This window comes from Pezoporus flaviventris, unplaced genomic scaffold (assembly GCF_033815535.1).
Source record: "Pezoporus flaviventris isolate CSIRO_AGI_PZ_B2104156 unplaced genomic scaffold, CSIRO_AGI_Pfla_v1 ptg000080l, whole genome shotgun sequence".
NCBI classification, from domain to species: Eukaryota; Metazoa; Chordata; class Aves; order Psittaciformes; family Psittacidae; genus Pezoporus; species Pezoporus flaviventris.
The window spans coordinates 275,553-291,640 of NW_026892628.1; the positions used below are offsets into that span (position 1 = coordinate 275,553).

At 57.3% G+C, this 16,088-nt stretch overlaps 2 protein-coding genes across 4 annotated transcripts; both read left to right on the forward strand.

The window, feature by feature from the left end:
- Window positions 1-211: 211 nt before the first annotated feature.
- Window positions 212-4,926, forward strand: SLC5A5 (solute carrier family 5 member 5). The gene is made up of 14 exons (XM_061474646.1): window positions 212-634; window positions 719-784; window positions 1,050-1,101; window positions 1,199-1,266; window positions 1,378-1,493; window positions 1,579-1,719; window positions 2,104-2,233; window positions 2,337-2,425; window positions 2,524-2,636; window positions 3,177-3,247; window positions 3,770-3,856; window positions 3,942-4,147; window positions 4,430-4,533; window positions 4,634-4,926. The coding sequence occupies exons 1-14, from the start codon at window positions 344-346 to the stop codon at window positions 4,852-4,854; spliced, it is 1,755 nt and encodes a 584-aa protein (XP_061330630.1). The 5' UTR covers window positions 212-343; the 3' UTR covers window positions 4,855-4,926.
- Window positions 4,927-5,514: 588 nt separating this feature from the next.
- Window positions 5,515-14,145, forward strand: CCDC124 (coiled-coil domain containing 124). Of its 3 annotated transcripts, none has more exons than XM_061474577.1 (5): window positions 5,515-5,584; window positions 6,355-6,526; window positions 12,184-12,370; window positions 12,710-12,824; window positions 13,140-14,145. In XM_061474577.1, exons 2-5 carry the CDS (start codon window positions 6,368-6,370, stop codon window positions 13,342-13,344), a joined length of 666 nt encoding a protein of 221 aa, XP_061330561.1. In that variant the 5' UTR covers window positions 5,515-5,584; window positions 6,355-6,367; the 3' UTR covers window positions 13,345-14,145. The 3 variants fall into 3 exon arrangements, with proteins under 3 accessions (XP_061330561.1, XP_061330560.1, XP_061330562.1); XM_061474576.1 differs by having other exon boundaries at window positions 5,524-5,609; XM_061474578.1 differs by lacking the exons at window positions 5,515-5,584; window positions 6,355-6,526 and adding an exon at window positions 8,737-8,908.
- The last annotated feature ends 1,943 nt before the right edge of the window (window positions 14,146-16,088 follow it).

The following is a 16,088-nucleotide window of genomic DNA, read 5'->3' on the forward strand; positions in this document are numbered from 1 at the left end:
AGGGTGGCAAATATGCTTTTCACTCCATGCTTGGTCCTTTCTGAGTGCTGGTCAATAACTACAAGGAGTTTTCTCCCCCTCCAGTTTCACCACTCTCGGACGCACCAGTGCTGCTGTGTCCTGGCCTAGCTGTGCATGCTGTGTCCCTGTGCCGTGCCCCTGTGCTGTGTCCCCGAGCTGTGTGTGCTGTGTCCCTGTGCTGTGTGTGCCGTGTCCCTGTGCTGTGTCCCTGGCTGGGGTCTCTCCCCCTGCAGCCACCACACTGGCACCGGCGGGGAGCCTGGAGCTGTGGGTGCCAGAGCGTCTCACCTTCAGCCTCTGGGACTACGGGGTGTTCGCACTGATGCTGCTGGTGTCCACTGGGATCGGGCTGTTCCACGGCCTCGCCAAGGGCGGCCAGAAGACATCAGAGGATTTCTTCACGGGGGGCCGGCGCATGTCAGCACTGCCCGTGGGGCTCTCGCTCTCCGCCAGCTTCATGTCAGCCATCCAAGTGCTGGGGGTGCCGGCCGAGGCGCACCGCTACGGAGCCAAGTTCCTCTGGATGTGCCTGGGGCAGCTCCTCAACACACTGCTCACCGCAAAGCTCTTCCTCCCTGTCTTCTACCGCCTGGGGCTCACCAGCACCTATGAGGTGGGCGCAGGCAAGGTGGAGGGGCACAGAGATGCACCCAGCCCCTGAGATGGACCCACCACTGTCCCTTCTCCTTGTCCCCAGTACCTGGAGCGGCGCTTCAGCAGGAGTGTGCGGCTCTGTGGGACCCTGCAGTACGTAATGGCCACGGTGCGTGTCCAAGGTGCATGGGTGGGATGGTGACAGTGAGGTATGGCACATGGTAGGGGCTCAGATCTGGCTGTGCTGGTGCTGTCCTGAGTCCCCCAGGAAGCCTTCACATTCCTGAGCTCTTTTTTCTGTAGCTCAAAGCAAACAGACCCCAGCAGGAGCCGTGTTTGGAATGAAAACCTCAGTGTTTTCTCAGCACCCTCATGCTCCTTCCCCATCCCCATGGTGCCAGTGGGATGCGGTGCTGACCCTCCTCTTCCCACAGATGCTGTACACAGGGATCGTCATCTATGCCCCGGCCCTGATCCTTAACCAAGGTGTGATCCCCTTAGTGTCCCCATCCCTGCACTGGGGACATCTCAGCCCTGTCTTTGCACCCCAGGGCTCTGCTGAGCACCTTCTCTTCTCCTCCAGTGACCGGCCTGGACATCTGGGCGTCCCTGCTCTCCACCGGAGTCATCTGCACCTTCTACACCACCATAGTGAGGGAGGGAGTGGAGGGTCCTGGGGGAGCCTCTATTCCCTGGGGCTCACTATAGCTCTGTCTTGTGCAGGGTGGGATGAAAGCTGTCATCTGGACAGACGTCTTCCAGGTCTTTGTGATGCTCTCTGGCTTCCTTGCCATCATCATCCGGGGGGTGCTGCTGGTGGGGGGCCCCACCATGGTGCTGGCTATTGCTTCCAATGGCTCCAGGGTGAACCTGGCAGAGTGAGTCTCCCCCCAGCCTGTGGGGTGCCAGGGTGTGTGTGGGGGCCAGTGCCAGCCCCAGCCCACCCCAAATCCTGGTGCCCAGCTTCAACCCGGACCCACGGAGCCGGTACACGGTGTGGACCTTCCTGGTGGGAGGCACGCTGGTCTGGCTGTCCATGTACGGCGTCAACCAGGCCCAGGTCCAGCGCTACGTGGCCTGCAGGACCGAGAGGGAGGCCACGATGTGAGTCCATGGGGATGCAGGGATGGGCTGGATCCTGCTCTGCATGGGATAGTGCACTGGGGCAAGGGGCTGCTCTGGGTGAGGGTGATGGCTGCAATGGCTGCAATGGCCGCATCCAGCCTGTCCACTCAGGGAGCCCAGTGCCTGAATCCCTGTATGGGCCCTGCAGCCCTGCATGGACCCTGCATGAATCTTTTGTGTGGACCTGACAACCTTGCATAGACCTGACAACCTTGCATAGACCTTGCATAGACCCTGCACCCCTGCATTGCCCTTGTGTGACTGCATGGCCGGTGCACCCCTGCATGGACCCCACACCCCTGCATGGACCCCACATGCTACAGATCTCCTCTCAGTGAGGTTTCTCCCTCCCCGTGCTCGCAGGGCACTGCTGGTCAATCAAGTGGGGCTCTTCTGCATCGTCTCCAGCGCAGTGGCCTGTGGCCTTGTGATGTTTGCGCTCTACAAGGACTGCGATCCCCTCCTCGCTGGCTACATCTCAGCCCCCGATGAGGTACCGGCTCTGCCCTCTCGAGCTGCACATGGAGGGGTGAAAGGGACACACCCAGGGACTGGGTGCAAGGGGCTCCCCCTCAATGCAACCTCTCCCCTCACAGTACATGCCCTACCTGGTGCTTGACATCTTCAAGCAAACCCCAGGGGTGCCAGGGCTGTTCCTCGCCTGTGCCTACAGTGGGACTCTGAGGTGGGGATGGGGCACCCCTCTCCCCAAGGGGAGCCCAAAGATTCCTGTTGGAAGGGGCTCCTGCTGGCTGCAGGGGCTGAGCACTGCCCGCACCACAGCACGGCCTCCACCAGCATCAACGCCATGGCCGCCGTCACCATCGAGGACCTCATAAAGCCCAGGCTGCCTGCTCTGGCACCACAGCGGCTGACCCTTATCTCCAAGGGGCTGTGTGAGTGGTGCCAAGCTGTGCTGCCTGCACCACATTTCTTTGTGCCATACCATGGTGCACATCCTGGTGCCACGCTACCTCATCCCGTGCCATGCCATGCTGTGCTGCCCTGAGCTGTGCTGTGCCGTGCCATGTCATTCTGCACTTTGTCATGCCATGCCATGCTACCCCTGTCCTGTACTGCACCACACTGGTTTGTGCTATGCCATGGTGCCACATCATGGTACCATGCTGTGCAATGCCATGGTGCCATGCTATGTAATGCCATGCTGTGCCATTCCATGGTGACTTGCTGTGCAATGCCATGCTGTGCCATTCCATACCATGTCCTGCAGTGTAATGCCATGCTGCTCCATGCCATTCCATGGTGCCATGCTATGCAATGCCATGCTGTGCCATTCCATGGTGCCATGCTGTGCAATGCCATGCTGTGCCATTCCATACCATGTCCTGCTGTGTAATGCCATGCCGTTCTGTGTTATGCCATGTCATGCCATGCTGTGCATGCCAGCGGTGCTGAGCCGCCCTCTCTCCCCACAGCACTCATCTATGGCACCTCGTGCATCACGGTGGCTGCTCTGGCCTCGCTGCTGGGGGGGGGTGTGCTGCAGGTGAGCCTCGCAGAGCAGAACCACGTCCAGCCAAGACCCCCCCTGCCCTGGCCACGAGCTGGCCAGGGCCTGGGGCACAGCCAAGTGCCCTCCTTCTACTCCTTGTCCTCCTCCTCAGCATCTTCCTTCTCCTTCTTCTCCTCCTTTTCTTCCTCTTCCTCCTCCTCCTTCTTCTCACCCTCCTCATTCTCCTTCTCCTCTTCCTCCTTTTCCTCCTCTTTCTTCTCCTCTTCCTTTTCCTCTTTCTCCTTCTCCTCCTCTTCTTTCTCCACGTGCTCCTTCTCCTCCTCCTCCTCTTTTCTCCTCTTCCTCTTCCTCCTTTTTCTCCTGTTTGTCCTCCTTGTGTGTGACATCACCGCTTTGTTCCCTGTGACGTCACACGACTTTTTTGACGTCACACTCCTCTCCTCCTCCTTCTTTTCCTTTTCCTCTTCCTCCTTCTCTACTTCATCATCATCATCCTCCCCCCCCTCACCACCCTCCAGCCGGGGCAGTGGGGCCTTGCTCTCACCCCCCTTCCAGGGCTCCTTCACCGTCATGGGGGTGATCAGTGGCCCGCTGCTGGGTGCCTTCATCCTGGGCATGTTCCTGCCCATGTGCTCTACAGCCGTGAGTTTGGGGGGGTTGTTTGGGGTTTTCCGAGGGTCCCGCTGCCCCCCACCCCGGGCCGTGTGGACCCCACTGCTCTGTGCAGGGCGTGCTGGGGGGCCTTGCCATTGGCCTGGCCCTCTCCTTGTGGGTGGCCGTGGGGGGTATCCTGTACCCCCCCAGCGCTGCGACCATGGGGGTGCTGCCTGCCTCCGGAGCCCTCTGCCCCCTCTACAACCGCACCGCTGGCACGAACCGCACCTTGCTGCTGGGACCACTGCTCCCCTCCGAGGAACCCCCGGCGCCAGCACGGTGAGGGAGGGGCTCCGGGGGAGGCTTCCTGTGACGTCACTTTGTGCCCTGTTCCTTGCAACGTCACCACGCTTTTCCTCCTCACTGTGACGTCACGCCTCTTTGTTCACTGTGACTTCACACCACTTTACATGCTAGCTGTGATGTCACAGTGCTCTCCTTGTGACATCACACTCCTGTCCCTGTTCACTGTGACGTCACACCATGTTGTTTCTTGTCACGTCACACTCCTGTCCCTGTTCTCTGTGATGTCACATGGCTGCCTCTGCTGTCCCCTCACAGCCCAGCCATCGTGGGTGACTTCTATGCCATCTCCTACCTGTACTATGGGGCGCTGGGGACCCTCACCACAGTGGTGGCCGGGGTCCTGCTCAGCTCCGTGTCAGGTGAGGCTGGGGGCCAGACAGGGACATCGCCCAGCATCGCGGGGGGGTTTAGCGCGTCCTCCCCACACAGCCCCTCCCTATGGCACCTCCTTTCTGGCAGGGCCGAGCAAGCGGACGCGGCTGCCCCCAGGCGTGCTGTGGTGGGACATCACGAAGCAGACGACCTCAGTGGCCCCCACAGGCGACAAGACCCCCGGGGAAGAGGCCCTGGGCAAGGCTGAAGCCCCCCAGGTGCTACTGGAGGGGGATGGCAGCACCCCCTGGAGCCCTCCTGAGCCCAGCACTGCCACTGACCTCCTGCTGCAGGAGACCCATGTGTAGGGTGTGGGGCAGGGGGGCCACCGGGGTAGGATAACACAGGATGGAGTGTCCAATAAAGGAAGAGCTGTTTCAGGAGGAGGCCGTCCTTGGGGGGGCTGAAGGAGACCAGGGGGCAGCTGCTGCCTCTATGGGGATGGGGGACAATGTGAGCAGTGGGGGGCAATAAGGGCAATAGGAGGTAATGGGGGACAATGGAAGCAACGGGTGCTGGTGTGGAACAGCGGGGGCAATAGGAGGCAATGGCGGGTAATGGGGGACAATGGAAGCAACGGGTGCTGGTGTGGAACAGCGGGGGCAATAGGAGGCAATGGCGGGCAATGGGTAACAATGGGAGCAGCGGGGGGGGGGGGGCCGGCTCTGCTAAGCCACGCCCTACGCTGATAACAATCGGCAGCGCCCCGCCAAGCCCCACCCACCGCCGCCGCTCGGCGCCATCTTTGTGCCGGGCAGAGCCGGCGGTGGCCGACGACGAAGGGGCCTTCTTTCCGCCTTCAAGCCGCGCTGTGGGCGCTGCCGCTCTGTCTGTGCCGCCCGGTCCCTGACACCCCCGAGCCTTGCCCCCGTGGCGCTGCCTAGAGGGGATGTGCCCTCAGTAAAGATGGCGGCGGCGGTGGGATGCTTCCCCCCCCACTCTCCGCTACGAGCCGCCGGCGCCCCTCCCCTCCCACGGGAGCGACGGCGCGCGGCGGTGACGCAGGACACGCGCGACGGCCTGAGCGGCGAGGCCAGGGTAGGAGGGGTCCCGGGCGGCGGGGGTAGGCCTCGGGGCCGGGGGTGCGGAGGGGGAGCGGGGCTGAGGGGAGAGGAGGGGAAGGGCCGCGGAGGGAAGGAGGCGGCTCTGGGGAGCGAGGGGAGGGTTTCCGTGTCCCCAACAAAGGCAGCCGAGGCCGGGGTGGGCGGTGGGCAGGGCCGGCGGGGGCTGCGGCCCGTGCCCTTCAGGAAGGGCCGGAGCAGGAGTGGGTGGGAGACGGGATTTGATCTCTTAGAAGCTTGAGGCTGGAACTGCCAGCCTTCCCTGGAGCCCTCCTGTGGGGCTTCCTGTTTAGCAGGTCGGGTTTTGCCATTGAAAGCGAAGATTTAAGATGCAGAGCGCAGCGTCTGCATGGGCAGCATCCTGGGAAGGGCCTTTCTTGGTGTCTGCTTGATCGTGAGGCTCCTGTTGGACTCTTCCTCCCTGGATGACCCAGGGGAGGTGGCTGTGAAACAGGGCCACGGGGCTGTGTGTGTGCCCTCAGGCAGAGGGTGTGACACCGAGTCTGTGCTGTTTGTCATGGTGCAACACAATAAACAGGCAGGAGGGGATGTCCCCTGCTGAGGATGTGGGATGGAGTGAGCAGGATTCCTTCTGGGTGAGCTGGGAGGTTGCCCAGGATCTCCAAACAGTATGAGGCAATAAGGGGATTTTCCTGGTGACCTGCAGCAGTTCCTGCTTCCCAGGGTGACAGTGAACCTGAGATCCTCTATAGGGCAAGGATCTGAACCCTTTGCTCTCCTCTGCAGATCACCTTGAGTGATGCCCAAGAAGTTCCAAGGGGAAAACACCAAGTCGGCTGCTGCCCGCGTGAGGAAGGCTGAGGCAAAGGCAGCAGCCGATGCCAAACGGCAGCAGGAGCTGGAAGATGCCTACTGGAAGGATGAAGACAAACACGTGATGAGGAAGGAACAGAGGAAGGTGAATGGCTGGGCAGGGAGAAGGGGAGCTCCAGGCTTGCTTAGGAGGAGTTGCTTCTCCTCTGCTGTCCCTGCATATTGTCCTCAGCTAGTTTTTGGTAGAAGAGCTGGAGCTAGTGGCTCCTGTGGGAGCTAAAACAAGCCAAGTGTGGGAGTAAGTGTAAGCTCTGCTGTGTAATTGCAAAATGTGGTGGATCTTATTGCTTCCCAGGGGAGGCAGGAAAAGCTTTATTGTTTGAATGACTTAAAATTGAACTCAGGAAAAGATCAGGAACTTTGCTTGGGGGCTTGATTCTTGACCAAGCAGTTCTTTAGCTTGGTTTTCTTTTCCTTTCTTAACTGGTCTTTGACTCTTCTAGAAGGAAGAAGAAATCAGCAGAGTTAAAGGTTCCAAAGCTTTTTGTTCTCCTTCCTCACTTGGTGTTACATCAGGACACATCTCACTTAAAGGGTTCTCTCAAGTTTGCTCTTACCAGCTTGCTCCCCCTGTTAGCCTCCATGCTCAATAACAGAACACTTCCATGTTCTTTCCGGGCTTCTTTGGGGTTTGATGTTGTCCTGCATCAGTATTAGATAAACCCACCTTCTGGTTTGGGTGGAAACAACTGTTGTGATGACTTTACTGCCTCTTATGAAGTGATTCCTTTCCCCTTACGCAGACAGGGCTTCTACTGACCACATAAATGGGGTTTTAGGGGTTACTGGGTTTGTGCCGCTCTGAACTGCGGCAGTGTTGGTACAAACACACTGGCTGGGCAGCAGGAGGCCAGCGTGTCCCTGTGACCCCCTGAGTTCACCCCTAATGTGTGTCTTGGCATTCAGAGTCCTGTGTGCTGTTCCCCATCTCAATCCTGGAATGCTGCCTAATTACTTTGTGGAACAAGGACTTCTTATCGCTCTCCTTAAGACTTGGCCAGCAATGACTGGGCTTCCAAAGCAGCCTCCTGCAGGGCAGGAGTGTGCAGGCTGGAGAGGGGGCCTGTGTCAGGACCTGGAATTGCTAACTGGAAAACCCTGCTCCATCCCAGAGCCCCAGACTGGGCTTTAGAGAAGCCAGTGAGGCAGTTTGCACTCAGGACATCATCCATCCTTCTCTCTGCATCAGCAGAGCCATGGTCTTTTATGTTCGAATTTCACCTGAGCACTCATTTAGTGTGTTGGCTTCCCACAAATCCCTCACAGCAGTGGTATTCTCTGCTTGGATACAGGAAGTTCTCCTGCCAGAAAGGCTCTGTGTCTATTGCACCTGCACAGGAGCTCTTTCTGCCTAAGCTGGGCCTTTGTGTGGCTGAGCAAGTAGCCAACAGATGAATGATATGTGTCTTCCTCAGCTGCTTCTCCAGTGCCATCCAGCTGGAATATCTCCATGGAGAATGGAAGAAGCCACCTGTGCCCCATTGCAGGGACAGGATGTGGATTGTAAATGACTTTCCATCCCCATCCTAGAGAGGGTAGAAACCAAACTGTTCACAGGAGTCAGGCTTCCCTGGAGGAGTAACCGCTTTGCAGGTGGTGCTGGCTTGGGAATAGTGCTGCTGGCCGTGTGCTGCAGCAGGGGCTCAGCTACCGCCCCCGGGGAAGGGATGGTGCTGTGTGGAGGAGGATGCTCCCAGCAGCTCTTCCCACCTCTTCCAGCTCTTCCCCCGCTCTCCGGGCAATGGCGGTAACACTGTGCCCCCAGGATTCCTGCACCGCCAAAGGGCAGGAGGGGCTGGAAGCCTTTGGGATGTGCTGTGGCCAAACTCTGCATTTGGGGTCTCTTTAAACGCCACCACCCGCCTGCTCTGAGAGCAGCCTCCAGAGCTGAGCCCTGCTACCAGGGGACGATGTTCATTTGCTGACTCTGATGCATAAAGGAGCATCTGAGCTCTGTGATTCCTTCTCTGGCACCTTCCCTGCAGAGCTCCAGCTCGAAAGCACAGGATCTGCATCTTCCTTGCTGGAATTTTAACCTGGGTAACTGCTTTTCTTTCAGCACTTGGGTGTTTTCATCCTTCCTGGCCCTTCCCACTCCTCCTGTGAAGGGTCAGATCCTCCAGCTCAGCACCATGCTCCTCAGTAGCCTGATCCCAGCTGGGTTTTCTCTGTGCAGAGAGACACCTAAAGTGTGTCTGGTGGTGGAACAGCCACAGGTTCATGTGTGTGTGTGTCCTGGGGAAGCTCCTTGGAAGGGTGACAAATCATTACATCTGCTGGAGCAGTCAGACCTTCTCTCTGTGACCTTGAGGACACATGGGAAGATCTCACTGGCTGGGGGGCAGCCAGATTTCCAATCTGCTTCCCAAACTCAGTGAGAATGGTGAAAAGAGAATGTGTGGGTGATACAGGAGCAGGAAGACCTTGTGTGTGCAGGATCTGGGGAAAGATGCGAGTTAAGTGTAGGGTAAGTAGTGCTGGAAGGGTGCAGATGGTGCAGGAGGGAGCAGTGACTCCCTTGGCACATGGTTTCTGCCCTCCTCATTCCCTGTAGCTGTGCTCAGAGGCTGTGGGTCTGCAGCTCTCAGTGGTGGCAGAGGCGGGTGAGCGGTGACTTTCTCTTCCCCCTCCTCTCCTCTGATTCAGTGTGGAATTACTGAGCTGTGAGCAGCAGCTCTTGTTCACATCAAATGCAAAACAGGGCAAGTGACTGTTCTCCCCACTTTGGAGGACGTCTGCGTGGTACCAGGTACCCAATACTGAATTCTGATGGCTCAAATGAGTAACTTGGGGCAGAGATGTAGCGGGGAGACAGCTGATGACACCAGGCAGCATTCATACCCCAGAGCTAACTTCCTCAGGCTTCAGTATCCCTTGCGTGCTTGCTGTGGGCAGTGGAAGGAGTGTGTTTGATCTCATCTCAAAGCTCTGGAGTGCCTCGGAGAGCCTGGTGAGCCCTTGGCCATGCTCCAGGTCGGTTATGCCCCACTCACTTTGTGACTGAATCATCTCTGTGCATTGCTTTTCCCTTCTGCCCTATAAGGAGCAGAGTGCTTTCCAGCCTTCCTCAGGCTCTCACATTGATGGGCAGTGCTCCTGCTTCAGTTGACCACTTGCTCTCAAAGCCACATGTGTGGGACCTTGTTTTCTTTCTGCCTAGCTAAAGCTCTTCTGAGTTGCCCTGTCAATTCTCTGCAAGGCTGGAAACTCCTATTTCAACACATAAATCCTGGGGAACAGAAGTGTCCAGCTAAAGGAATCTTCCCCCTTTGCTGCTCTAAGTGCAGCAATGTTGAGGCAGATCATTGGTATCCTTTCCAGTTTTATTACAGATATGTTCCACTTGGGCAAATCCAAACCTCTCTTTCATCAGGACTTTTAAGCTGATGCATAAAGCATTAGTTTGGATTGGCCCAACCTGAGAACTCTTCAAAGCTGACAGCTTCAGGCCCCTGGGGCTTTGGGCTTGAGGAGCAGGAGGCTCAGAGCTGCTGCTTTGAAGCCCTGCAGATGGTGCAGAGCAGACCTGGATGTGAGAGGCCACAGGGGAAACCTGAGCATGTAGATTTTACAGGTCTTGTGACACCTGAAGATTGGTGCCAACTTATTTCCTGCCTGCAAATAGCAACTAGGGTGTAAATGCCAGAGAGCGGAGAATAGCTCACCCTGGAGGAGAGGAGTCACCGGAGGTCCCCCGCAGCCCACAGGGCAGGAGGAAGCCTCTGTGCCCTACATGTGCCTGTTTCCCCTTGGCCAAGTGGCTCTGTCCTCTTTGGAAATGGCAGCAGGAATCTTTGCTCTTGTCAGATGTGTCTCAGCAGGAGCTGTATGAAGCTGAGCTGGCTGCAGTGGAGGACAGGTCCCTTTGTGTAATAAATGGGTAAAAGAGTATTTTCTAACTATAAATAACAGTCCTGCTCTGAACAGGCTTGCTCCCTTCCCTTAGGTCCTTAGTACTCGTGTATCCTCTCCTTATGTGGCTCCTGAATTATTCAAGGCCACAACCACACCTGCAGCCTTGCTGTGCTCACCCTGCCAGCAGCTTCTCTGGGTCACATTGTTCATCACCCCTGAGCTTTAGAGTTGGGACATTTGCATCAGTCCATGTTCCAGGCATGATACCAGTACCAGGAGTACACAGTGCTGCTTCTCTTGCATGTGCTTTACATCTAATTAAATGGCTTATTCCATCTGAGTGCTGGACCTTCAGTGACTTCTGGGTGCCTCCTTCTGTTTTGGCACATTAAACTCTCCAGTTTGAGGAGCTTTTCTGTATTCTTCCTAAAAAGAGACCACCAGAGGCTGGTGGCCAACCTGGAAATCCTGTCTGGAGCTGGAGCTGTGCTGAGTGAGGTGGCAAAGCACCCTGGTGGCTCTTGCTCAGGCATATCCCTGCGTATCCATTTTAAAGGCAGCCTTCCTCTTCTTCGTATGACACCCGGCCTGTTCCAGGGGTGGCCAAAATCCCTCCTGATCTGGAAGCCTGAGGACACTTGTTTACTCAGCCTTTGCTAGAAGAGGGAGAGGCCCCACAGGAGAGCACTGGGCAGGGAAAGCTGGAGCTGGTGGCTTGAAGAAGTGAGTTTGCACTTGGAAATAACACCCCAGTGCTGTGGCTCAAGGCACTGAGTACTAAATGACCAAGACTTTGAAGACAGCCACTTGCAATAAAGGCTCCATCCACTCCAAAGGCTGTTTTCCCATTCTGGCCCCAGCTGCTCCCGGTGTAGCTGGGTGAGCTTTTCCTTCCCTTCCCTTTGAAAGGTCTGGTCCTTGATGCAAACAGCAGCAGCCCGAGGGGGTGATTTAATTCAGCAACTGTAGGCTTTGATTCTGTTTTTTATGAGGTTTGCTTTAAACCCTTGAGCTGTGGAGCAGCTTGGGGGGTTCTTCTGTTTCATAGCGTTTCAAAGCCCAGCCTTGCTCATGTGTCTCAAGTGGGCCCTACCTCAGCATGCATAATTCTGTTCCTGCTCCTTGGACATGGATGGTAACGGGTTGTGTTACTGCTGGGGCTAGGTTTGCTGCCTTTGAGTAAACCCATTCCATTAATGCTCCATCAGTTCCTTGAGCCATCCCAGTGAATAATGGATGAGAGCCAGAATTAAGTGTCCATGTAACTAACTGAGGTAGGAAATGCTCTGAAGCCTGTGACACTGCATTTGTTTTCCTTTCTGCAGGGGAGAGAAGGAAGAAAACTCAAAGCCAAAGTGCTGAAAGCCCTTAAGGGCTTGTTGCATGGTCTTGTCAGCCTCTTCTCTGGACCTTGGAGGGCAAAGTGGCTCTTAACTTCCTTGTGGAGCACTTGAAAATCCCCACAGGAGCTGCACTGCTTGTTGGATTTGGTCTCCCTGCTTGCCCTGAGCCAGACCTGAGGATGAATTCAGCCTCTTGACTGGCTTTTCTCAAACAACTGCTGAACTTTCAACCTCTGACCACTTCTTAAAGTGGAGAACTTAATGTGATAGTCATCAGGGTTGCGTTTCACCGTCCTGCCATCCCAAGGAGTCTGTGTGTGGGTGCAGACAGGGCAGGGAATGATTATTCAAAAGGGCCCGGCTATCACTGGGGAGAACCAGCCAACATCCCCTGTGACAGGAGGAGGTCAGTGCTGCATTAGCTACAGAAGTGAGGTGCCTGCTCCTGCTCTAGCAGGGTACCCTTCTCCTGTAAGGGCTAGTTGGATCCCTCCACCCTATGGAGGTGTAAGGGTGGAGGTGAGCTGATCCTTTCTCCCTTCAGGAAGAGCGGGAGAAGCGGCGCCTGGAGCAGCTGGAGCGCAAGAAGGAGCTGCAGCGCCTGCTGGAGGAGGAAGACTCAAAGCTGAAGGGGAAGTCACCCAAGCAGGTCACTCCAGGAAAAGTCACCAGGGCCCAGATCGAGGAGACAATCAGGAAAGACCAGCAGCAGAAGGAGAATGCAGAGGCAGGTTTGTGTTACCACAGAAAGGCCCTGATGGCCACGGGGGGCTGGGAGTGGGAAGGGGGCTCTTCCTTCTGCACTCGCCCTTGCTTATGGGCAAGGTGTTTGGAAAGCAAGAGCTGCCTGTAGCTGTTGTGTGCTGCATGCTTTGCTGAGACTAACGTTCAGATGGGGGGAAGAAGAAACCTCCTGTCACCTTGAGGTGGAGGAACAGAGCTGTAGAGGACTGAGACTGAGCTCTGTCTGAGTTTCTTCAGGGTGCTTTTGAAAACCTTATGAGGGTGTTGCACAGGCTGGATTTGACGTTCACAGCTCTCCTTCCCCCCCCCCCCCCCCCCCCGTGCAGTGGAAAAGGAGAAGACTCACTTGGAGGTCCCCTTGGAAGAGAACGTCAACAGAAGGGTACTGGAGGAAGGATCAGTGGAGGCCAGAACGATTGAAGATGCCATTGCTGTCCTCAGGTACGTGGGTGTATCACAGCAGTGCTCTCCTTTGAAGGTGTTGCTTCCTTTCAGAGAAGTCCTTGCAGATCCTTCCCCAGAACTGGCTCTTCTTTATGCTCTGATTGTCAGTTCATATCGCAACAGCAAGAACAGGACCTGTCCCTTGGCCTGTTGTTCTTTGGAGAGTATTTGAAGTGGTGGGAGGAGTATCACAGGGCTTCCTGCTTTATCACCCGTGTTACTCTGTAGGCACTTGGTTGTGCTGACAGGGGTTTAGTGGTGCTGCTGGAGGTGGCTCTGATGTGTGGCTCCCTCTGAATTCTCTCCTGGCAGCGTTGCCAATGACCTGGATCGGCACCCGGAGCGCCGGATGAAAGCCGCCTTCACCGCCTTCGAGGAGCTCAACCTGCCACGCCTGAAGCAGGAGAACCCCAACATGCGCCTGTCCCAGCTCAAGCAGCTCCTCAAGAAGGAGTGGATGAAGTCTCCAGAAAACCCCATGAACCAGCGGCACAAGGCTTACAACAGCCAAAAGTAGAACTAGAGCTGAGCAATCGCACACACCACCACACCCCCACCCCCGGACAGTGGGCAGGAGGCCCCGGGGCTCTGCTCCCAGGAGAACAGGAGACACAAGGAACCTCCTCTCCTTTTGTTTTCCTGCCCCCAGTTTCTGTCTGTTCTTGGATTTAAGATAAGCACGAGGCCACAGCTCAGGACCCTGCATGGTCCTGTCCCCCTGGGCATGCTGGTGCAGCATGACCAGGACACACCACTACCACCCTCCTGTCCCCTAAGCCACTTGTCTTACAACAAAAACAAGCTACTAACTCGCTTCCATCCCTTCAGTGCTCCCAGGGTGCAGCCTCAGCGCTGCTTCCTGCCAAGCTGGGGACCCCCCAGCAACCTTTTCCAGGCTGGACCTCACCCAGACTGCATCACCCCAACTCTGCCATTGCTGCGCTGCATCCTCGTCCTCTGCAGGGTGAGTACTTCTTGCAAGCACCATGAGGAAGGCACCTGTCCGCTGTTGCTTGTGTCATCTTGGGTGCTGGGATGTCCCCACATTGATTCCAGACTGGGACTGCTGTTGGCATTGCCTGCTGCCAGCCACCTCTGGGTCTCAGCTGGAGTTAGATGGGGAGGAGGAACCACAATGGGAGCAGAAGCTCCGTCAGCAAAGAGTTACAGGGGAAGAGAGAAAATAACCTTCCATCTTCAAGGAGGAAGAGGAGAAATAGCACAGCGCAATCCCTGCAGGACACTGGTGTCACACTCCTCTCTTGTCACCTCCCTGGTGGCCTTGCCCAGAGCCTCACAGGTTGCTGGTGGGACAGGAGCTCCCTGCACAACAAATGAGCTGCCTGTCTCCAGGAGGGAAGCTGCTGCTTCTCCTATCGCTGCTTCCCCTGACTGCTCCCAGGCTCAGGCAGGAGCCTGTGGAAGGATATTGGGAATGTTGTCTCAGCCACTGCTGCACCAAGGGCATGAACCTGCCTGTGCCAGTGCTCCAGGAGAAGAAATGGGTGAGCCCCTCTCTATGACCAAGCACTGGCATTTCCTCTCTTCCCTTCTCACATCTCTTCTGGTCTCCTTTGGGAATGAAACTCCTTCCTATGACCTAAACCCGTGCCTGTTGCTGTTGGTGCTTTACCTGTGTAGATCAGCAGGGAATGCCAACCCCAGGGCTGGTTCAGCATCCCGCTGGCATTCCTTCCCATGGTGTGGCACCACCAGGGCTCATCCCGGGCAGTGAGTGGCCCCTATTCCTGCACAGGATTGCTCCTGATTGATGCTGGAGCCTTGGAGGCAGCAGCAGCAGCATTTGCACTTGGGTGGGTTGAGGAGCAGCAGCAGTGGCTGTTTTGGGGCTCCCTTGCAGCCTGCTGAGGGGACAGCTGGGCCAGGGTGTATGTTTCCCCCCAGGTAACTGCAGGAAGGAAGGTGCCCAGTGTCCCTTCCCCCCCCCCCCCCCCGTTCTGTGAGGAGTTTGTTGTGTTTGAACCCCATTAAAAAAAAAAAAAACAATAAACCCCAACCCTTTGCACTTGTTGAAGAAAAGCGGGGGGCAGGGGGATTCTTCCCCTAAATCGTGGCTGAAAATCCTCCTGGAGTTAATTCCTGCCTGGATTAGGGATTTGGGGTGGGGGACCCCCTTTGTGCCCCCCCCCCAGCAGGGGATGTGCGTGTGACTCAGCTGTAGTAGTGAAGGTGAAACCCCCACCCCCACCCCTCAGCCCCTCGATGGTGAACCAAGGAGAAACACAGGAGTGTTTCTCCTGACCCCTGCCTGCCCCCCAGACTGCAGTGTTCCCCCTCACGGGGGGGGTTCCGGGGATCCCCCCTCCCTGCCCTCCCCTGTTACCCCCATGGTGCAGAGGCCTTCAGCTCCTGCGCAGCTCTCGCTTTGTGCAGCAGAGCCCACCCTCCTTCCCCTCCTCCTCCCTGGCACTGCGGCAGTGCTGTGCTGCTACCCCGGGGGGGCTGCGGCACAGAGGGCCCCCCCATAGCCTTGAAGTACTGGAGGCTGAGCCCCCATAGCAGCACCTGGGGAGGGAACCCCCCCACTCTGTGACATAGGGGACCCCCCTCATGATATAGGGCACCACCCCATGATGCAGTGATCTCCCCCTGCTTTGCTGGGTGGGGGCTATTAATGGAGGGCTGCCCCTCCCCAGTTCAGGGAAGGGAACCCCCATGCTAGGGAAGGGGAGCTGCTCCAGTGCAGGTTGGGGGTTTCCTAGTTGCAAAGAAGGGATGAATGGGGGGAATCCTTTGATGGGGGAGATCGGGACACACACACACCCCCCTCCCTTGTAAAGAGGGAATGTGGTGGGGGATCCCCCGGTGCAGGAAGGGGTTAATGAGGGAACCCCTGCACACACACCCACTGCAGGGGCACCCCCTTAGCAAAGAATTTCCGGGGGGGGGGGGTGGGCTTCCCCACCCCGCCCCTCCGGGGATTTTTCCCCCCCCCCCCAACCTCGTCCTTCTGCTGCCATGGCAACGGGCTGCTCCGCTGCGGGGGCGGGGAATCCGGGGGGGGGGGGAGGCGGTCACGAGGCAGTGGGATCCCCGCACCGCCGTGCAGGGAACACCCCCACCCCCACCGGGCATCCCCTCCCCGCGCACAGTCGCTCTCTGCACCACGTCCCGTCCCCCCCCGCGCACTGCAGCAGCCGGCACGAGGCTGCGCGTGCAAGCCCTGCACACACGGAGCTGCGCGTGCACGCACACGCGCGTGCTCACCCCTGTGCACACCCCCTTTGTTCACACCCCCTT